Source organism: Mastomys coucha, unplaced genomic scaffold (genome assembly GCF_008632895.1).
Source record: "Mastomys coucha isolate ucsf_1 unplaced genomic scaffold, UCSF_Mcou_1 pScaffold7, whole genome shotgun sequence".
NCBI classification, from domain to species: Eukaryota; Metazoa; Chordata; class Mammalia; order Rodentia; family Muridae; genus Mastomys; species Mastomys coucha.
In genome coordinates, this window is record NW_022196913.1 from 18,155,473 (window position 1) to 18,179,487 (window position 24,015).

General features: G+C 39.7%; 1 protein-coding gene across 3 annotated transcripts in view; it reads left to right on the forward strand.

Annotated features, from left to right (window-relative positions):
- The window catches only part of Lyst (lysosomal trafficking regulator), a 181,335-nt gene that overhangs the window by 141,007 nt on the left and 16,313 nt on the right, over window positions 1–24,015 (forward strand). For all 3 annotated transcript variants that reach the window (XM_031359427.1, XM_031359429.1, XM_031359428.1), the window contains 7 exons: window positions 1,702–1,919; window positions 7,006–7,236; window positions 12,291–12,480; window positions 14,665–14,801; window positions 16,809–16,907; window positions 21,932–22,071; window positions 22,303–22,400. In XM_031359427.1, the coding sequence (XP_031215287.1) occupies window positions 1,702–1,919; window positions 7,006–7,236; window positions 12,291–12,480; window positions 14,665–14,801; window positions 16,809–16,907; window positions 21,932–22,071; window positions 22,303–22,400 (1,113 nt within the window). The remainder of the gene's footprint in view (window positions 1–1,701; window positions 1,920–7,005; window positions 7,237–12,290; window positions 12,481–14,664; window positions 14,802–16,808; window positions 16,908–21,931; window positions 22,072–22,302; window positions 22,401–24,015) is intronic.

Here is a 24,015-nt window from a genome sequence, read left to right on the forward strand (position 1 = left end):
TCGGATCCCAGCAACCACATGGTGGCTCACAACCACCCATAATGAGATCGGACGCCCTCTTCTGGTGTATTTGAAGGGAGCTACAGTGAATTACACTAGAGCGAGTGGGGCTGGCAGAGGTCCTGAGTTCAACAGCAGCCACACACATGATGGCTCACGGCCGTCTGTATGGCTACAGTGTACTCATATAAATAAAATAAATCTTTAGCCGGTTGTGGTGGCGCATGCCGGTAGGATTTGCTGAAGGAGGCAGAGGCAGGAGGATCACTAACAGATTACCATTTCTAACCCAGCTTTGTCAGCAAATAGCCACTCCTGCTTCCCTTTGTCTACCCAGATTCATATTGAACACTTACAGTCTATCTACCACTTGATAATGGAGAAATAAGACACCCAGAAAAGCATAGATAGAAATAATGTAGCCTCTTATTTAAAGGTATATAAAACAATAACCTTTATTGTTCTGGTAAATTTAAAAGTAAATAAAACAACAACTTTTATTGTTTTATTTATGGGTATGGGGGTTCTGCCTACATGTATGTCTGTACCACATGCGTGCCGTACCTGCAGAGGCCAGAAGAGCATTGAATCTCCCAAGACTGGAGTTACAGACAGTTGTGAGCCTCCATGTGAGTGCTGAGAATTAAATCCAAGTCCTCTGGAAGAGCAACTAGTATTTTTTGTTGTTGTCATTGTCGTTGTTGTTGTTGTTGTTTGGTTGGTTTTGGTTTTTCAAGACAAGGTTTCTCTGCATAGTCTTTACAATCCTGAGACTCACTCCATAGATCAGGCTGGCCTCCAACTCAGAGATCTACCTGCTTCTACCTCCTGAGTGCTAGGATTAAAGGCATGCACCACCACTACCACCAGCTTACAACCACTGTTCTTAACTGTTGAGCTACCTCTCCAGTCCCTGCAGCCTCTTACTAAAACCGCAACTTCCTATAATGCTCCTCAAGTCTTTCCCTATCAGCAGTCCTCTTGGTACTCCCTAGTCATTGTTCTGAATATCTCCTTGGTACCTGAAAGTTTGGAATGATTGAGTTCATGGTCTCTCCTCTACACAGAGAAACCATCTGAAAAATAAAACAAAAAACAGAAATAAAACTAGAACCTGTCTAGTTAATATGTTGTTATTTTTGGTAGGCTAGGAATACTTAGAAGAAAGGAAGTCAAGGCAGACCTATATATTGCCCTTAAAACTATGGGCAAATATATAGTATATACAACCATATATTATGACAACTCATTTTAGGGTGATATCTACTTTGTAAGGGGTTTTCTAAACTACAGAATATTAATATGTATTAAATATATAGTATTTAATATATGAAAATACCAACAATCTAGAAATTCTTATACAAAGCTTTAATTTTATTTTAATAAAGTTTATAATTAAAGATATTTAAGCACTCACAGTATTTGAAGAGTTTGGTGAGTATACTACTAAAATTCATGGGCACGGATTTTCTGCTTTTTCTCCCTCCTGTTGAAAGTCCCAGTCTGAATTAGCTTAGCATCTGTCCTGTCCCTATTGGTGCAGAAAGAAGATGAACAGTTCATTCTTACTGCTGGGCATTTCATCTTGCTGCTGCCATTAAGAGTTACATTGCAGTTACCTGTTTTCCAGAGCTCTTATCACCGTGGACTAAAAGAAGCATGCATTGGCAGAGTTAAAAATTGTGTTTTAATCTTCCTTAGGTTTTGACTTCGGTGTTCGTCAGAATGGTGAACGGGTTAACCACGTCAACCTTCCTCCCTGGGCACGCAATGATCCTCGGTTGTTCATCCTTATTCACCGGCAAGCACTAGAATCTGACCATGTGTCCCAGAACATCTGTCACTGGATTGACTTAGTATTTGGCTACAAGCAAAAGGGAAAGGCTTCTGTTCAAGCCATCAATGTTTTCCATCCCGCTGTAAGTGACTCTTTTAAGACTCTGCGCACACGTGTAAGTTAGAACCTGAATATATAGGATTGGCTGTTAAGGTATTTCCTTAAAATACCCAAGTCATCAAAAGAGACAGTTACACTAAGATATACTCTATTATATAAGATTTTTTAGGTTTTATATTTCATCTCTTTAAAAATGTCTTAGATGCTATAGCTGGGGATTCTCTAAGACCACTTCATATTTAGTGATTTAGTAAGCAAATGTATGGACTCAGTTTGTAGGTCTGATTTATGGCAGTAAAGGATTCTAAGCATAACTGATCAAAGGAAATAGACAGTGGACAAAGTTGGGTTGAAACAAGGCACGCACACACCTGATTCCTTCTATTAAACCACGCAGAGCGTACGCGCTCCCTCCAGGGACTTTAATGACACATTTCAAGTGGTTTCTGCCAGGAAAGCTGTCTAGAGATTCTAGAGATTCAGAATTCAGTATCTCTTTGGGAATGGTCGCTTAGAAACCATCTGCCTGATGTGTGCTGAAATTCCAGACCCAGAGGAGTGCAGGTGCTGAGCATGGACCACTTTGTTTGCATAGTGTAGGCAGAGTCACCTAGGAAATGTTCCTCCATGAAATCTCAGCTTTCAGACACCAGCCAAGGAGGCAGCAGAGTTCTCCAAGGAGAGTGACCAGCTGGCCGAGTTAGCTCTTTTCTGCCTACTATTCTGAGTGCCTGTTATGTTTTTTGAAGAGCAATATTTTTCTTCATGACAGAGATAGTACATTTGCCTTATTAGAAAATATGTAAAATATAATTATCAAAAAGAATAAGTACAAGAAGTAAGCTTTGCTTTCAGTATCTAGAGATAAATATCAAAGCCAGCTTCAAGACTTTTTCTATACCTGCATGTTATTCCAGTAATTTAATATAAATCCTGTTTTTTTAAATCTTTTCTCCCTAAATAATACAATCTTCAATATAGTCGGTAAGAATAGTACAGTCATAAGTTGTTATTATTGATGATGGCAGTGGCCACTGCTATCCCTATTCAAGATAGTCTCTAACGCCCTAGAAGTAGAGTTGTTATTTACACATGTATTAGTTTATGTTTCTGCATAGACTTAGGAAGCATTTATTATGTTAGGCTCTCTGGGCACAGAGGTAACTAAGGTGAGTAGCATAGGAAGAAGGTGGGTTGGGTGGGCTAACTGCATGTGTTGGGAAAGTTCCAGTGGAATGGGTGAAAGGACATGTCTGAAGGAATAAGAGGCAAAAAAGCAGAGCACATGGAAAAAGGTATTCTGGATTCTGCATGCTGGCTACTCAGTGCAGACCAACAGATCAGCTATTACCACTGCATGACATGTGGCTGCCCCAGATTTCCACTTAGCAAGGGTGAATTGATTGACCATGGGCTTGCTCTGCAGTGGTGTCTATGTAGATGTTAGAGATCTGAAAGTATTTGTAACAAATACAGCTATATGTACATCCCAAACCCTTACGAGGAATCCTGCTTCTGAGCTTGTTTACCACAGAAACACATACCCAAAGGGCAGTCTAGAAACAAAATTCTCTTTGTAGTCTATTGTTCTCTGTAATTATTTTGGATCCCTCCAGGTATCCTTAGAAGGGAGAATCAAACAATTTTATAGTGGCTCTACTAGAAGATGACTTTGGAGAGGAGAACACTTTATTTTAAGGAAATTTGGTTCACAAATAAGAGTTTTGCAAGCTCAACTGGAAGTTAGCATGTAGAAGAATGCAAATTGGTCCATTCCTATCTCCTTGTACAAAGCTCAAGTCCAAGTGGATCAAGGACCTCCACATCAAACCAGATACTGAAACTAATAGAAAAGTGGGGAAGAGCTTCAAGCACATGGGCACAGGGGAAAATTTACTGAACAGAATACCAATAGCTTATGCTCTAAGATCAAAAATTAACAAATGGAACCTCATAAAATTGCAAAGCTTCTGGAAGGCAAAGGACACTGTCATTACGACAAAATGGCAACAAATTGGGAAAAGATCTTTACCAATCCTATATCTGGTAGAGGGCTAATATCCAATATATACAAAGAACTCAAGAAGTTAGACTCCAGAGAACCAAATAATCCTGTTAAAAAAAGGGGTACAGAGCTAAACAAAGAATTCTAAACTGAGGAATACAGAATGGCTGAGAAGCACCTAAAGAAATGTTCAACATCCTTAGTCATCAGGGAAATGCAAATCAAAACAACCCTGAGATTCTACCTCACACCACTCAGAATGGCTAAGATCAAAAATTCAAGTGACAGTAGATACTGATGAGGATGTAGAGAAAGAGGAACACTCCTTCATTGCTGGTGGGATTGCAAGCTGGTACAACCACTCTGAAAATCAGTTTGGCAGTTCCTCAGGGAATTTGACATAGTTCTACCTGAGAACCCAGCTACACCACTCCTGAGCATATAGCCAGAAGATGCTCCAACATGTAATAAGGACACATGCTCCACTGTGTTCATATCAGCCTTATTTATAACAGCCAGAAACTGGAAACAACCCAAATGACCCTCAACAGAGAAATGGATACAGAAAATGTGGTACATTTACACAATGGAGTACTACTCAGCTATTAAAAACAATGAATTTATGAAATTCTTAGGCAAATGGATGGATCTGGAGAATATCATCCTGAGTGAGATAACCCAATCACAAAAGAACATACATGGTATGCACTTACTGATAAGTGTATATTAGCTCAGAAGCTCAGAATACCCAAGATATAATCCACAAACTACATGAAACTCAAGAAGAAGGAAGACCTATGTGTGGATACTTCAATCCTTCTTTTTTGGGGGCAGGGGGCTGGGGGGTTGGGTTTTTTTCGAGACAGGGTTTCTCTGTGTAGCCCTGGCTGTCCTGGAACTCACTCTGTAGACCAGACTGGCCTTGAACTCAGAAATCCGCCTGCCTCTGCCTCCCAAGTGCTGGGATTAAAGGCATGTGCCACCACCGCCCGGCCTCGATCCTTCTTAGAAGGGGGAACAAAATAACCATGGAAGGAGTTGCAGAGACAAACTATGGAGCAGAGACTGAAGGAAGGACAATCCAGAGACTGCCCCACCTAGGAATCCTTCCCATATACAGTCACCAAACCTAGATACTATTGTGGATGCCAACAAGTGCTGGCTGACAGGAGCCTGATACAGCTGTCTTCTGAGAGGCTCTGACAGTACCTGACTAATACAGAAGTAGAGGCTCACAGCCATCCATTGGACTGAGTACAGGGTCCCCAATGAAGGTGCTAGAGAAAAGATCCAAGGAGCTGAAGGGTTTACAGCCCCTTAGGAGGAACAACAATATGAACTAACTAGTACCCTCAGAGCTCCCAGTGACTAAATCATCAGCCAAAGAGTACACATGGTGGGACTAATGGCTCCAGCTGCATATGTATAGCAGAGGATGGCCAAGCCGGTCATCAATGGGAGGAGAGGCCCTTGGTCTTGTGAAGTTTCTATGCCCCAGTGTAGGTGAATGCCAGGGCCAGGAAATGGGGAGAGGGTGGGTTGGTGAACAGGGGGAGGCGGGTGGGAATAGGGGTTCTTTTCAGAGGGGAAAACAGGAAAGGGAATATCATTTGAAATTTAAATAAAGAAAATATGTAATTAAAAAAGTTTTGCAAGAAATGCAGTAAATTGAGGAGGAAAAATACCATTTCCTTCTACCCATCTTAAGTTCCTTGTTGGGACTCCACAACAAAGCAGAGATTAATAAGAGAACAGTATGAAGACTTACCTAGCACAAACTTTCATAACACCAGAGCCTTCCTAGGGACTGGAAACCCCCAGCAAGTGCTTAGACCTGAGATTTTATGCTAAAGCTGATGGAATGGTATGGAGTCTGTGATGAAATCAAAGCAATATGAGGCAAGCAGGGAACAGCAAATAATGAGGCCTTTCGGCCCACATCATCTGCATATGCCTTTGTCAGTCTTCAGACGTGAGGCTGCTCCTTTCCTCCATGGAAGAACATGTGGTGCTACCGACCTGCTTCAGAAAATGGTCAGAAAGCTCATCCTAGGTTTTATGAACAGCTTCAGGGGAAGAGCGAGTCCTTCCTTACATTCATTCTTCAGCTCAGAATACTCCGTATATCTAGGCATCATATTTTAAGTAGCATGTTCTGAGCACCGTCAAGTATGAAAGAAAGGCAAAGGTCTAGGCATAATTCTTGAGCTGCATTTGTATTTTATCCTGAAATAAAACATTTAGAGCAATTGTAAATTTAAATATTAACCTCAGTAAACCCTGTTCTGTGCACATAATTTCACATTACCTTTTCAGTAATTTTGTTTAAAATTTATCTAGAGACTGAAACTTGTAAGGTGATTCATCTAACTGTAATATTTTTCATTAAGTCTTTGAGACTTCAGTATTCTAAAAGTGCAATAACCTTGAAGGTTTTTTAACTTCTTAAGTGCCATGGAAATTTTATTTTGACAATTAAGAGACTGTTATATTTAGATACACATGTGGAGATTGCTGTAACTGATTAAATGCTGAAACTTGGACAGTCCACAGGGGCATACACAGCACTAACAATAATAGCTTTAGAATAGGTAAGTGCACAGGGCCAGAGGACAGATTTCCAGAGGCACAGTGCCAAGAAGAAATAGTCCATTTCAGTAACTCACCCTGGAACCTTCCTTGATGCTTTCTCATACTCACTGTTGGCTTTCATGATGAACTCACTTACCTACGTTGCAGTACACTTCACTTTTGCCTTTTTCCATGTATTACTTTCGTCAGGCAGATTTTTCAGCAATCTACCTAGCGTCTTCTGTGACATTCTCAGGCCTTAAATTTGAAATGTTTTACAAATACACCTAATTAATGTCAGTCAGACAAAATATGTTATTTTTTCACATTCAGAAATATTGGTTATTACTGTCTGATCCTAATAAGACCGGTAAGGCTAAGATAACATGATCAGATATATTTTTAAATCATTTGCATTCAAAATAGAGTACCCATTACCTACAAATTGAAACAAGTTGTTTTCTTTTCAGCATTATGACTAATTCTACCATTACACTGCTTATGTCATGTTCTTGGTCTGTCTTCTCTACAGACATATTTTGGAATGGATGTCTCTGCAGTTGAAGATCCAGTGCAGAGACGGGCTTTAGAAACCATGATAAAAACTTATGGGCAGACCCCTCGTCAGTTGTTCCACACAGCCCATGCCAGCCGACCTGGAGCCAAGCTCAACATCGAAGGAGAGCTTCCAGCAGCTGTTGGCTTGTTAGTACAGTTCGCTTTCAGAGAGACCCGAGAACCTATCAAGGAAGTCACTCATCCGGTATGTTATTTTGATTTCAGTAAAATTAAGCAAAAGGTATTGAACTCCTGCTGTGATCCTCACATAGCTATGAGGATACAGACATGAAGAGTGTGGTCCTAGCCACACTAGGGCAAGCACCAGCCAGTGCAAGACAAGTAGGGGAAGCTAGAGCAATGGCCTGTGTGTACAGTGAATGCTGGCTGCATCAGTGATATGGAGAGCGTGCCTTGCAAGTCCAGGCAAAAGAACCATTGACTGGGACAGACAGCAGCTGTCCTCCACTGCACAGAAGGGCTATTGCCAGGGAAAGCCTCACCAAGCAGTCTCCTAAATAGGACTGTGCAAATAAAAGGGGCACAGCTGGGTCTGATGGCCATCTTCAACCAAAAGCACTAACGAGAGGTACCTCCCCAGATTATAGTAATGGGAAATATTGTCTCTAAAAATAGAAAGTGAGCATAATTTTTCTTTACAATTGAAAACTAAAGCAAGCAGACCTTAAAAGGAAAAAGAATTTTAGCCTTCACTTACATTCACCATATAAAAGTAGCATAAAATAGCTGGCCAGGGGTGGCGGGCATGCCTTTAATCCCAGCACTTGGGAGGCAGAGACAGGTGGATTTCTGAGTTTAAGACCAGCCTGGTCTACAGAGTGAGTTCCAGGACAGCCAGGGCTACTCAAAAGACAAAACAAAACAAAAAACCAAAAAACAAAACAAAACAAAAAAAAATGTAGCATAAAATACTAGAACTTAAATTGTAGAATGTAGCAAAGTGTTTATAGAAGGGAGCCACTGAAAATAAAAAGGGAAAGGAAGAAATCTTGCACATGAATCAAGCAGTATGCCTCAAATGCACTAATCTGTGGTCCACTGTCAGTAAAGAGTTTTCATAGACCTTGTTTTGATAATGTTTTTGGTAAGGATATTGCTTAAATATCTTATAACTATTTATGTAAATTTTTCATACATATAGCTCACATCTGTGAGTTTTACATTTTAAATGAAAACAGAACCTATCCAAGTAATAGAGTCAACCTAAAGATATTTATTAATAGTGGTATTCTATTAAAACCAAGTCACCAATGTTGAATTTTATAGTGGAAATCTGGATTTTTATTTTGTAGTTTTAAAGGCTCATGAGTCATATTAGCCATTACCAGAGTTGCTATTTTTAACTATGATACATTTTTAACATCTCAGAACAACATAACAATATATTCCTGAAATTTAATAAATTCTATTTAATTTACTACTATACTTATTGCTAATTAATGAATGAGATGTTAGTTTTCTGGGTTTGTTTGGGTGATTTTGGTTTTTTTGAAACAGGCTTTTACTGTGTAACCCAGACCAGTTTAGAATTGACGATTCTCCAGTGCTCTGGGTTGCCTTCTTCTCCTAGTACTAGATTCTATGCTCAGTGCTACTTGGCTGTTTAAGGATAATTTACGTAAAAGCATTAGGCAGTCTGTCTGCTGACAATGAGTCCCAGTCTGCCTTATTTCCACTATAGGACCTTCACATTAACTGTACCCTCCACTGATTCATCCCCACATACATCCCATTTGGCCCTCTCCTTTCAGTAAGGCCTCTGTTCAGAGAACCCCTCCTCTGAGAGTCTTCCCTGACCCCAGCATCTCCATTGTTCTCAATCTTCTTCTCCGTTTTGCTTTATAACACTTTCCTGCCCAACATACATGTAACTTCTTGTTTTGTCTGTCTCTCCATCCTACATGAATGCAACAGCATTGGAAGGGGTGTTGTCTGACTTGCTCATCACTGTGTTCACAGTTCCTCAGACCATGCTTGGCACACAGTGGGCATCCACTATTTTACTAAATGGGTGACTTCTCAGGCAGCTTCTGTAGAATTTGACTTGCTCTTACTACTCTGTGATGTACAGTGGCATTTATGCCTGCTGGGGGCCAGCCCCAGTGGGTCTTCTTTCTTGGTTCCTCTTGAGGTAATGGAGGGGGAAGAGTGTCAGCAGGGGCAAGACTTGGTCTTGTGAGATATTTAGAGTTGCTGTTTAATAATAAATCAATAACCTATTTTAGCTAAGGTAGCTGACCTGCCTGTCTGAATTCTTCTGAGACCAAAAACTGCAGTCTCTGGCATTTAGCACCTCAACCTAAAACAACAGGAGATTAAGTAAAGGGTTGATTGCTAGAGCCTTTTCCCTCTTGTCCAGATGCCTCTTGCTTGTCAGGCTGGGGTGGGGGAGCAATAAACTTCTATCAAACCAGGAGAAGACAGTCACACTCACAGAAGGAAAACCTTTTACACAAATATGGATAAACTCACATAAATTCAAATACAAATTCATGCTTACATGTTCATATGTATCTGTTCAAACCAGTTGAGCCCAGCTACATACTTGTCTCATAATTATGTACTTAGACACACACACGTCCTTACTTACATATATGTATATGGAGTAAAAGACCAATCATCAGTGCAGAAAGAACTCGCTCATTCTGAATGAAAAATGAGCTCCAGTCTTCATTACATAGAGAAAGAAAAAGCTTCTACCCTTTTATTACTAAATGAATTAAACCCAAATCTCTAAGAAGAAAGCTTTGTTCTCTTTAGTAAGACTAAGCCTGCCTTGCTATTGAGAAAAGACAGTCTGTCCCATGCTAAGAAGAAACTTGCCTGCTCTCTGTAGCTTCTTCTTGTTTTCTCTTTCCCTCTGCATTCTGCATATTGCTCTCTTAATTTTTTAAGTTGCCTTATAATTTCTAAGTTATTTCACTCTGCATCCTCCTTCTAATCTTGCTCTCTCCTGCTCTGATGTAACAATGTCCTTGCACCCAATGCCTTTATTCCCAGTGTTATGTTCCCAATGCTATGCCTGACAATGTAATCTTTTCTAGGCTTTTGTACCTGTTCTAGGAGAATAGATCACATGGTTTCACCAAGCTTTCCTTTTTTGCAAAAGTTCACTAGACGTTTAAACATAAATTCAAATCATAAATTGAGTAAGAAGTTTAAAACAGAGAATGTTTACATGCATATCCATTAAGAGTGGTTATCTGGCTAAACATTCATTCTCTGTCACTGAAAACTAAAAACCATAATATTTATGACTAAGTTTTATTAGTGATGTTTCATATAGATAAAACCCAGTCAATATTTTATCTTCTGTCTTTGAACCTATAGTAAATCTTTAGTTTCCTTTTTATGACCTTTGGTTAATAGTTTTACAACCTCTTGGAATGTGCTCTAAGTTGCAGATTCCTGCTTGATATCTCAGAAGCAGTTAACTCATAACACTCATTTGCTAGAGTTCTCATTGCAGTTTTGTTTATCAGAGAGGACTTAATAGCATTCCTATTATAAAAGAACTTAATAATTGCTAATATAATTTTAGGAATTCTTATAGGCTCATCATTAAGAATTAAGAAAACATCTGTCTATATAGATAGCATCACTACAAGACATCCATCTTTGTTGTTCTGCAGAGATCTGTTAACAGTCCATGGTGGAACCATCTCAGGAGGATCACCTACTAGTTTTTAGCATCTCCTTGACGGCTCTTGGCATATGCCACAGCTTTTCTTTGCTTGAACCACAGTGGGACCTCACACACAGTGCTACACCATGGCCTTCAGGTGGCAGCTCCACCAGCTCTGACATGCATCAGCAATACTGTGCTGTAGAAGGCCCTCCACACAGCCCAGCTGCTCTTATGTGCACTTCTGTCAGAGCTGTCTGTCTGAGCAACACTTATAAAAGGCACTCTTCTTTTATGCATACAGTACAAAGTAAAACACTTAGCCATTATACAATGGTCAGTGATTATATATAACTCAAAAGAGCCTAAACTCCATAATTCATATGAGAGAAATTTTCAGGCAAGGAATTATGAATGACCAGTTATAACTCGAGTCCAGCATCAGTATACATAGGCTGTTGGCTTTCAAAAAGAAACTTGTTCTCAAAATACCTATGTTAGCCTCTCTTTTCCCACGGGAGCAGTCCTGCTGCTCAGCCTTCTCTGACTTGCCACTTAACACTGCTTATTACCCTGTCCCCTAAGTGGTCTAAATGAGAAGAAATAAAGCACTGACTGTCGTGCATTTCAAACAATAGTATGTAGGTCAATGGTACCTGTTTCTTCATTCAGATGGAAAATGAAATAAGCAAAGTACAGTGAAAAGTATTTGGTGTTTTTATGGAAACAACTGGAATTTGTTTAGTATGCTATCTTCATTAGATTTGTGTAGCATTTCCTCTGTAATTTAAAAACAGAAAACTAAACTTAAATGTCTAAAACAGAGAAAGTTTATTAATAAGAAAAGATTAATAGAGTTTAACGTTCAAAAAGATAGTGGAGAATAAAGTTATTGGGGAAAACTCTGAGGGCTGTTTTTTGCCCTTTCTAGATTTTCTTCTTGACAATTGTTTTTACCTGGATGGAGGAAGGGTTTTGGTGTCTGTTCATGGCAGGTGTGTGGCCATCCTAGCTACAGTCTTTGCTCACCATTCCATGTTCACAGCCTGATGCTCCTCAAGCCCATCTCTTCCTTTGTTCTCATTAGACAACCCTGTCTTCTCTAGGATTTACTAGCAATCTCTGGAGCACGGAGTGCTCTAGTCTTCTCAGTATACTCCATTAATAAACTCTGGACATCCTCTGAGAAACTGCTGTGGTCTAGACATGCATCAAGCAAGGGTCCCTGGTTCCAAAACTTAGAGCTGAGTGAGCTCTTCTGTGCCCATGTCTTCATTTCTGTTATATGTATATGTGGCTTGTCACCAACTTTAGATATTTTAACAAGCCTAAAAGAAATGTCTAGTTAAACTTTGTTTTCTTCACTTGAATTTCACATTTGAATTAATATCAGGCAATTCCATTCAAGCTAAATCATAACCACTGAACAAAAATCAAATAAGAAGCAATGTTTTTATATGGTAAACATGGAGAAGTAAAATACATAGCTTAATTCTTTCAAAGAGTTTATAATCTAATCATTTTCTGTTTACAATTTATATTGTAATTCATAATCTCATAACCTTTTATTTATAAGGATTTATCTTTTTATTCTTGACTTTCTTTGGTTTTAGAGCCCTTTGTCATGGATAAAAGGCTTGAAGTGGGGGGAGTACGTAGGTTCCCCCAGTGCTCCAGTACCTGTGGTCTGCTTCAGCCAGCCCCACGGAGAAAGATTTGGTTCCCTGCAGGCACTACCCACCAGAGCCATCTGTGGTTTATCCCGGAACTTCTGTCTTCTGATGACCTACAGCAAAGAGCAAGGTAATGTGGACCACAGTGAGGATCAGACTGGGGTCCTTTACAAGGTTTAACTGTCTCGACCTCACCTGGACTGCTGCCTTACTCGACTTCTAAAGTTGCACAGTCTTTGGTGAAAAGCTCTGTTCAAAATTGTGGTTACTCATGCAAGCTAGGCATTAAACTGTAGTATATTAAAAAGTGAGACTTAAATGCAATAGTGCCATTTAAAATGAAAGGAGTTTGAGGGAGTTGAGAACAAATGTCTGTGCTCCCAGGATGAAAGCATTGTCAGTCTGATAGAAACATTCTAACTCTCAGTCCCCAAGATGGGCCGATCATTTAGCAGACAGATCTGGTACACTAGAAGATGCAATTGTGGGTTCAAACACACACAGGAGTGGTAAGTATAAACCCATGTCCTAAAGCAGCTCTTCTGGTTCCCTCATCCAGCTCAGCAGCCATGAAATGTGGAAAAGGACTATGTGGTATGGGTCATTTCATATTTCAGTTGTCACCCAGACACTGGAGAACTGAGGGCGTTTTCCACTTATCAGCCCCTCTGTCCTTCTGGCTAGCATTCTCTAGTGTAGAGGCTTTCCTGCTTGGCCTAAGATGAAAATGAACGGCTGAGGATACTCCTGTTCATGTAAGGTTGCTGAAGACTAGCCTATGGTCTGTGGTACTCTTTTATGCTTCCTCTGTCAGCACCCTTATCACTCAGCACTATAGGATTTAAATGTATCTCATACAGTTCTCAACCTATTGCATTTTATCACCAAGTCCCAGGCCCTCAATGTACCTTGAGAGCCATGTTCTTTCTGTAACTTCTCAGTAGAGTGGGCTTGGGGTTAATCAATCTAGGTGTGTGTACAGAAGTACTTATACTATAACCTCTAGAAAACACAGTTCCTTATTTGTATCCAAGCTCTGCTATTTACTACATGTGTGGCCTTGAGAATATTACTTGAGGTCTTCTAGATACTGGTTTTGATCTATTAAAAAATAGGAATACCAAATGACTTCCCTCCCAGCGTGATTTATTGTAAAGACTCAAAATAGTGTATGAAAATGATTAGCACAGGGCCTGGATCATTATAAGTATTAATACTTACAAGAATCTATTAGGTTTTAAGCATCCTGGACCAAGTATTGTCACTGTTCACCGCTTTGACCTAAACCGTACTTGGAAGTGCCACAGAAGCCTCACAGAGAGCACTGGTTGACAACTGACTACACCTTGCAGGTGCTGCTGAGAGTTGGGATTGCAGCTGGATGTGCTGAGTGCTAATATGTAAATAACATGGCTCTGAGTGGTTATCTATCACAGTAGACAGCTGCACAAGGTATACATAATGATCATAAGACCAGTAGTCCACTTTCTTAGGAACTGTTCCTCAGAACTGCCTGAAGGCTTTCCTACCAAGTACACTTTGTTCCATTCACAGTGCCTTATAAACTTCTAGGGCTTGAGTCCAGATGTACATGTATCCAAACTGTAATTTTCTCACAAACTCCTTCTCAAAAATCTACTGTTCTATCAGATAAAGTTTCTTTCCCTAAAACAACAAATGAGAATAAATCCAATTAATTGATCATCAACTATATGTGATCTTTAATTCTGAGTCAAGAAAGTCTCAGGCAGAACACCCACAGTGAAAAAGAAGGTATTCTCACTCTTAGGTCCAGTGTGTCAGCTTCATACACTGAGTGCTCTCTGACTCATGACATTTGGCTCCTTATAGAAGCTCACATGTCGTGGAGCTTGTATTTTGTAAGGATAGTCTCAGTTCTTTTCTGCCGTGCCAGATCCCACAGCTAATCAGTGAGTCTATTGCTCAGGGAAGGATGGCTTCTCCCCAGCAGAGTCTACTTCCAGTGTCCAAAGTTGTTCATACTGACTACTCAGCACTACTTATCTAGAACGTTACCTAGCAAGTATTAGGTCATGTTTCACTTTTAAAGAAAAAGAATCTCAGAGCATGAATAAAGTAAGCTTTATTATTGTTATCTTTATAAAATTTTATCTGAGAAGATAATTAAACCCTTGAGATAAAACTAAGATTATTCTCTCTCAGGCAGATAAGGATATAGTACATGAAAAGAGTGTATATTCTGCTTTATAAATGTCAGCCTTTAACTTGGTGTTGTCTGAGGTGTTATGATGCTATACTGACAACTAGATACTTGGTTTTCCCTTCTGTTGAGGTGTGAGAAGCATGAACAGCACAGATATTCAGTGGTCTGCTATCCTAAGCTGGGGCTATGCTGACAACATCTTACGGTTGAAAAGTAAGCAGAGTGAGCCACCAGTCAACTTCATACAGAGCTCACAGCAGCACCAGGTAAGCTTAGGTATAAGGACTGTGTGCAGTCCTATTACGTTCTATGTCTTGGGAAGGAAGGAAGGTGTCTAGCTGACATTGGTCTACTTAAATGCCAGCCCAGAAGCTGCTGTTTGCAGTGCTTCTAGATGTCATAATCCCTGCTCATCTGACTAGGCCCCACAGTTTGATTTTTGCCTATTTCTTCATTGGAAGAGCTTGCCTGGGGCCAAGTGTTTCAGCAAATGAGCTGCTTTCATCTTGTGTCCATTTATCTTTGCAACTAGGTCATTTTCTGTAACCATAGTATCATCTTTGTTACCTGTTTGTTCCTAAATAGAACAGCAGCTGATGAAGCAAGAGGACACTGAGCCTCATATCATGGAGCTGTGTAGAGCTCCCAGGAGCTAATCACTGACTTTGACAGATAACTTGGCCTGTCTAAACTAAAGTGTCTTTCCACCTCTTTAAAATGAGTTTATCCAGTTTATGTTCATGCCTCAAAAAGCTGGCCCTGAATTGAACACATGATCACCTTCTGTCTCTGTCTTTCTGTGGGGAACTTTCTGACCATTATCTGACATCTCTTTCCTTGCCTGTGAAACACCCACTGCCTGTTCATTGTGCTGACATGTTCCCATCCCAGAATCCTAGAAGCTAGGGAACTACTCTGGGAATGCTTGGCAGCAAAAGCAACAATGGCCTTGCCATGTTTTATAAGTCATTTGTTACTGAGCTTGTCCAGAGGATAAAGGGACTGTGAAAAGCAACCTTATTATAAACGCTGATAAGATTTTTTTTAGTTGCCGGGCGGTGGTGGCGCACGCCTTTAGTCCCAGCACTTGGGAGGCAGAGGCAGGCGGATTTCTGAGTTTGAGGCCAGCCTGGTCTACAGAGTGAGTTCCAGGACAGCCAGGACTACACAGAGAAACCCTGTCTCGAAAACACCAAAAAAAAAAAAAAAGATTTTTTTTTTTTTTTTTTAGTTTTGAATCATATTGGAGGATTTTATGCAAACAGAAATATGTATCTAACACAAGCAGGTGATGATAAATCATAAGAGAGCTGGCAGTATAGTTAAATTGCAAATGAGTCTGCAAAATCATTGAAAACACAAAAACATACTCCAGAATAAGTATGTCCCTTACTGCCTTCTTTATGAAATTGTCATGAATTGCAAGGGGAAAGAACACAGAGGGGGAGTTAGATGTGTAATATATCCTCCCTCTGCAAATATGGTAAATAGTCATGAGTAGGTGTAGTTCAGTTCTTTGGATGTAGTGCTTGGCATCAGCTACTTTCAAGTGAAGGCTGTGAGGCCACATGGAGAACTGAGCCAAACTTGAATGGTACTTCCATGCTTGAGAATTAAGAATTTTGTAACAGAAGAGTAATCTTTCACCTTTATCTTCCCTTATCACATAAGTAAAAAACTAGTAGCCCAGCTTGGTGGCTTCCAACACTTAAGAAGCTTAGATTTGAGAATCTTGAGTTCCAAGACAACCTGGGATACATATATAGACCCTATTTCAGAACAAAAGACCAGTACATTAATGTTTAAACCCCTCACACATTGACACTCAAGCTTTGATTGATCCTGTATTATTTTGTTGAATTTCTAAGCCACAAGTGTGAATAAAAATAAAACTGTGAGACAGACAAACACACGTACATACAAACATATACCAGGAGCCAGCAGTGAGTGGCTGGGGACAAGTGGAGGAGGGATTGCATGGAGAATCTAGCTCAAATGAAATTAAAAGTCAATAAACAAATAAATAACTGGAAAAATTATAACATTGTACACTGTTGTTTTTAAAACATTGTAATCTGGAAACAATTTTTAAAGATTTTTGCTAAAAATTGTTAAAAGTACTATGGCTATATATACTTCTGCTCTGATCATATCAAGTAAAATGTTTTCCTGGAAGCTTGTGATCATGTTTCTTGTGAGAAGTTCTCAGGAATGAGAACTGTCTCTTACCTGTTTTTTGAGCCCATACTTGTCTTTGATTTGTCCTTTCAAAGGTGACCAGTTGTGCCTGGGTGCCTGACAGTTGTCAACTCTTCACCGGGAGCAAGTGTGGTGTCATCACAGCCTATACCAACAGGCTCACCAGCAGCACGGTAGGTCCTGGCTCACTAGCACATGGTAGGACCTTGATGTCACTGAGGAAAACCCAGATGATGTGAGGCATCCTTGTGTAAAGCTAACTGAAAACATATGCTAGTCCTTCCCTTTTCTAGCACCTAGAAAATGGAAGGTCATGTGCCTAACTCATTAGATTTAGGTTTATTAAGAGTGATGAATTTTGAAAATAAATACATAAATAAAATAATCATAAAGGTCTTATTTTTGCTTCAGAGGCAGATAATATTTTGAGTTATTATCTGCTTTGCATTTGAGCTTTTTCATGTCTGTCTTTGAGACACAGGGTCTTACTTTATAGCCTAGGCTGGCCTCAGACTTCTGGCAGTCCTCCTACCTCATGCTACCAAGTGCTGAGATTCTAGGGGTGAGCCACCACACAGCTTTTTCCATAACATTTGAATATTGCCTGTATTCTCAGTTTCAACTTGAACATTTAGGAAGAATGTATATAACATGATTTGTACACTCCATACTCAGAAGTGTGGAGACCCTAATGTCACCCTCCTAGTCTCTGGCTAAATTAATTAGGAGCAAAATCTAAGTACCCATCTTAATTCTGTTATTTACTGGAAAGCATTTTTAAGCCACCCACTGAACATCCAAGATGAATGAGGTGTCTAAATAATAAGCGAGTCTCCAAAATAAAAGACATGTTTCTTCTTAGTTTTCTGTGTCCTCGCTTGGCCCATGCTTGTTCAGGATGTATCAACTTAAGGCAGTAACCTTCTTTCCAGTCTGGAAGCTTCTCTGGGCTGTTAGTTTTTGGAATTATATTTTATTGGGTAAAGCTGCTATTCCTAGCATAGTATTTCTTCCAAGTTCTTATGGCATATCCCTCATTAAAGTCTGTACTGACCCTGAGGTAACTGTTACATTGTTTCTATCTCTTATCCAAGGAGCCATTAGAATGTTTTAGCAGGAGTAATGGGCCCTAGTCAGCACTTTGGAGAGACCTGTAGAGCTTGCAAAAGAAACACCCTACATGGAGGGCTAAGATGGAGGCTAGAACAAGATGTAGGGAAGGATAGGACAAGGAGACAGACTTCCACAGGAGAGGTGCCAGCTAGACATTAGGGAGCCTAGAAGGTTATACTTAAACTGGATAGTACTGTGTACAGAAAGGAGATTACCACAAGGGGCAAACCAACTTTCCCAAGTTGCAAATAATTTCCTGTGTAGTTAAGACTGCGGTGGTGAAGATGAAATAGAAAACAAGAGCAGTCTGTGGGGCCCAGGGTTTTTACATCCATGGTCACTGAGTAGCCTGAGTCCTGGAGTGCTAGAATATCCAGAAAGTCTTTTATTTCTCATTTTTACCCCCAAAGACCTCTCCCCTGTATATCTGCCTCTACCATGAATGGCTTCTGGTACCTTCAGCCATCTCAGTTTGTACTTTGTTGCCATTCTTCTAGGAATCTGTCCCAATCTGCCTCTAGGAGTGCTATCTGCTCCGTGATTTTAGAACTCGCTCCATCTTTTTTGTTTGGTTGGTTGGTTGGTTGGGGTTTTGTTTTGTTTTGTTTTGATTTGGGGGTTTTTTGAGTGTTGTTCTGTTTTAGTTTTTGCTCTGTTTTATTCTTGACATTTTGAATAGCTTCATTCTTAGTTTTTCTCATTACTGTATTATTAATTATCCACCAGCACAATATTTAGTAACATTAAAAAGGAAAGGATTAAGAAGTCAATATAGGCCGGGCGGTGGTGGCACACGCCTTTAATCCCAGCACTTGGGAGGCAGAGGCAGGCGGATTTCTGAGTTCAAGGCCAGCCTAGTCTACAGAGTGAGTTCCAGGACAGCCGGGGCTACACAGAGAAACTCTGTCTCAAAAAACAAAACAAAAAAAAAGAAGTCAATATAGGAGTAATTACACAAAGAATACCATTCAATACAGCTAATCACAGTTGTGACTTAAATATAACAAGACTTGTTCATTTGGTTTTAAGTTGTAGCAGGAGGATGAAGATCCATCTTATTTATTATTCCTTTTATATAGTTTTCCTGAAAGCAGATGTCCCAGCTCATTGCTAAGGGTTTCCTTTCCTACTTTAGATAATTGAGTTGTGAGAATAGAAGTTATTACCTACTTACTTGCCCAGTGTCAGAAATGCAGCTAAGCTGTGTGGTCCTTCCAGTGTTTATAGAGAGGTCACTTTGATTTTCACAAATGTTGGTACCAATGTCTTATCCCAGGGACTGTGTCAGCAACCTGTATCCCTGATACAGCCCAGACTCTGACTCTGGAATAAGGAGGCCTCTGACATTCACTTCTTTCAGTTCTGTAGCACCCCACCACCACCATGAAGGCCCTGGTTCTGAAAGCTTTTCTGTGTTCCTTCAGGGCATCTCACACAGACTAAGCATAGCCCCATGGTGCCACAGAAGAGCCACCAAAGTTCTTGGAAGAATTTTCTAGGGGTTCTTGTGAAGTAATTCCCTTTGCTAGTGAACCATACTAACTTTGGGCACTTAACTGCTTGATTGTCTGAGCCTTCTCAGTGAAGCCTTCTAAGATACTATATAATTAACAACTTCTTACAGGATGCTTATCTTTAAGTCAGGTGATTTATAGAAGAATGTCTTCCAAATGTAGTAATTGTTCTTGAGACTTACTGCATAGTATTGCTTTTAACAGAGTAAAAAAAAATTAGACTCTATTAGCTCAGAGTTTTAGAACCTGCATATACAAATAAATACATACTAGCAATGAATTCAGACAAAGTATCAGTGTACCAGTGCAGTGAAGAATTCAAGACTTGGCAGGGGAGTCTAGAGTTGGATACACTATTCTCCCTTGACAACACACTTCAGGTTCTTGGTGAGCAGGTAGAAGAGGTTGAAGGTGGCAGAAGCTTTTAGGCAGCCAGAAGTCTTCTACTGGCACAGGCAGTAGGAGAGAAGTAGCTCTAGGATCTTGAGCCTGCTATGTGCTGAGTATGGATACAGGCCTGGAGCTGGAACGGATGTGGGGTACTGTGAAAATGGGTTGACAGGTTGGTCCAAGATGTCTTCCAGCCACACTGTGCAGGACCTTCACTATCATGGCCAGTTCAGTCTGCAAAGCCATGAGGTACTTCCACATCTGCAATTGTCAAAGGTCCTAGGTCCTGGGGAAGAAATGGAAAATATGCTCAACTTCCTTCTGTAACAGCCAGTCCTTGATACCAGTGTCCTTAGCCTTCTTGGTGGCCTGTAGTTCCTGTGGGAACAGGGACAATTTGCATGCCTTTATATCCAGCCAGGCCCTGGGAAGCCTGAAGACAAGAACTTCCCAAGTTCTCATCAATACTACAGTCATCGGCATGGGGAAGAACATGCAGCCCCACCTATGTCTGGCTTCATCCTGGTCTTTGGTTTCTGTAATGAAAGTGTGTCCTTGAGGTTCTTCCTTGGGATCTAGGTCCTGCTTGGACTTTGTAGTCTCCATCTTCCCCTGAGGATCTTGGCCCGCAGCTGTATTTATATCACTAGATTTCCAGCAGCCCCTAGACCAGGGTTGCTTTCTCCAGCTGATATAGGAGAGGTGAAAACACTATGGAAATTTACACTAACCACCAGGGGAGTCCCAGATCAGGGAAATCCAGAGCAGTGCAGGACTAAGACCTAGGTGAGCCTCTGAAAGAGAAAGTTACAAGGTCGTCTAGGATAGGATGAGTCTGCAGAATTCCTATAGGATGCTCAACTCAGGCATCTTCTATACACAGGGATGGTTTGGTGACCTCTTGAGTGGATCCCAGCCAGGTACAGGCAGGGGACTTGCCTTTTTTTTTCAAGGTGCCTCATGCCAGGGCAAGGAGAGACACCTAGGAGCCACCCTGGGAACCTGAAGCTGCTTATTCAGCAGGGGGTGACAAAAAAGAAGGTAGATGGGAGATTCTATTTTAAAATCAAACTAACAATATTAGAAGTTAAGATTTCTTACACTGGTGGGTAGGGCTCCTTATAATGCATTTTTTATATTTCTGTATTCTTTATGTTTACTTTTTCTCTCCCCCTCCTCATGTGTGTGTGTGTGTGTGTGTGTGTGTGTGTGTGTGTGTGTGTGTGTGTGTGTGTTTGTGAAGTATGCATGCCATGCTGCACATGTGGAGCTCGGAGGACATCATTCAGGATTGAGTTCTTTCCTTCAGGCAGTCATGTGTGGGTTTAGGGAATTGAATTCAGATCATCTGGTACATCAAGTACCTTTACCTGCTGAACTCAACAGGGAGCTCAACTCAGGTGCAACTTCCACACACAGAGGTGTTCTTGGCTACCTCTTGAGTGGATCCCAGCTGTGGGTATAGACAGGGGACGTACCTTCTACAAGATGTCCATGCAGGGTCAGAAAGAGACACTTAGACACTTTGGAGCCATCCTGGGATCCTAGAACTCCTTACTCAAGGGGAGTGGGGGGAGGGCAGGTGAGCCAGCCCCTATTTCTGTACCAGAGTACAGCATGGGAAAATCTAAAATGCTAATGAGAGTAAACACAGCAATAAAAAAGCAGCTAGTCATAGCCATGTGGCCTTCAGACATAATTGGTTTTAGAAAGTCTATCTGTAGTCTTTGAGAAGTAGCATAGTATTGGTACCTGTCAAACTGAGGAGAGGAACAAACATTTTACGGTACTATATATAACTTGAAAACAGTTTTAAATATCAGCAAAAGATCAGCTGTGATAATGGAGTATTATATACCATTAACACCATTTAAAGATAATATCAAAAATAGAAAATGCAAAATACAAAATAGAAATGTACTTGTATAGCAATACTGCAAACTAAAAATGCATGTCCCTTTTGAACAAAGATGGAACAAGAACAAATACAAATAAAAAGAAATGCAAGTTATTAAAATTGAGCAGTTTAAATTATTATAATCCTTTATTAATTTATGCTTTTAAAAAGTTAAATAAGATCAGACAAAACTGCTGAGAAACAGTTGTTTTTCATTTTGAGATACTACGGATTATCTTGTATGGGTTTTTATCTCATACTTTGCTTAATATTCAAATTCCAGCCCTCAGAAATTGAAATGGAGAGTCAGATGCATCTCTATGGACACACAGAAGAGATAACCAGCTTATGTGTCTGCAAGCCATATAGTGTGATGATAAGCGTGAGCAGAGATGGCACCTGCATAGTGTGGGACCTGAACAGGTACAGAAGACATTGCATATTTTACAGTATATAATAAATATACTAAAATCATATCATTATTTTGTCAATTTAGGCATGAAACACATACTTAAAGGTAGTAAGAGCAGCTCTGTAGTCTTTTTAAAGTCAGAGATCAAATACCTTAGAAGAGTTACCCATATTGAGGATAGGAAACACAAAAGACTGCAGTCCTCTGTATGACTACATATGCGAATTCATGCCTTTTTTTAGGCTATGCTATGTACAAAGTTTGGCCGGACACAAAAGCCCCGTGACTGCTGTCTCTGCCAGTGAAACGTCGGGTGACATTGCTACTGTGTGTGACTCAGGTGAGCTGGCCCCAGCTAAAGCCTAGGGCTGTCCATTTCCTAGCTAGAGCTGACTAGAGCTTTTCTCAGCCCCCTTCAGTGTAAGCACTTTGGCCGTGCTTGGATGTATATTAAAATATATGGTCCTAAACTGACTTCTTAACTTAGGTAAGAGTTAAAATTGTTATTTTCCTGACAGATGTAAAAATTTATTTGAGTACATTTGAACAAATTATTGTTACCTAGTTATCTGAAAGTCCTTGACCTTTTTTTTCTTTTTTCTTTCTTTTTCTTTTTCTTTTTATAAGTTTTATTGCATTATGATAAGAAAAGTTACATGATTTCAATTTATCTGAATTTGTTAACATTTAAAAACATATTTTAAGTAAATAGAATTAAATCACATTCTTGTTTCCCTTTTGTACCCCAACTCCTCCCAGAGACTCCCCCTTCAATACCTACAATAACTTTTTTTGTCATATTCTTTGTTGGGTTTTGTTTTGTTTTGTTTGTTTGGTTTGGTTTTTTTTTTTTTTGGTTTTTGGTTTTTGGTTTTTTGAGACAGGGTTTCTCTGTATAGCTCTGGCTGTCCTGGAACTCACTCTGTAGACCAGGCTGGCCTCGAACTCAGAAATCCGCCTGCCTCTGCCTCGCAAGTGCTGGGATTAAAGGCGTGCACCACCACTGCCCGGTTTGTCATATTCTTTAAAATTTATAAAATATTATAACAATAAAAATGAGTATTATAAAAGTTGTTTGATATAAAGCAGCAATCAATTTAACAGTCTTATGTAGATGCTTGCCTACAGCAATACTGAAAATACATACATTTTTCTCAATGTAAATTTTAAATAACTCCAAACATGCTAACTGTATATTTCAAAATAATACATCACTATTAGTATTTCTTTTTTTTTAATTTTTATTGCATTATGATGAGAAAAGTTACATGATTTCAATTTATCTGAATTTGTTAACATTTAAAAACATATTTTAATTAAATAGAATTGAATCACATTCTTGTTCCCTTTTTGTACCATCGCTCCTCCCATAGACCCCCCCTTCAATACCTACAATATCGTTTTTGTCATATTCCTTAAAATTTATAAAATATTGTAACAATAAAAATAAGTATTATAAAAGTTGTTTGATATAAAACAGCAATCAATTTAACAGTCTTATGTAGATGCTCGTCTATAACAATAGTGAAAATACATTTTTCTCAATATAAATTTTAAATAACTCCAAATATATTAGCTGTATACTTAAAAATAATACATCTCTACTAGTATTTTCTTAAATGAATATGAATATATAAAGTCTTTTTGTTTGTTTTGTATTTAGAAGAGTTTAAAATTTTGGCTCTTACTGTGGTAGAAGCCCAAAATAAGAACAATTTTTAGACATTGGATTCCATTGTAATAAGGCTGTACTTCAATGACCCTCACATCACCAAAGCATTTTACCTCCATCCTAGCTAAGCTGAGAGTTGACAGTTCTGCTGCGCCAAGGAATGAATTGTAGGCACGGTTTTTGGATACAGACTTCCTCCTATGGTCAGAGCTATATGACTTGAGTGACTGACTTTATTCTCAGCCCACAGAGAACAGGTTACATTCATTTAAGAAATGGTGTA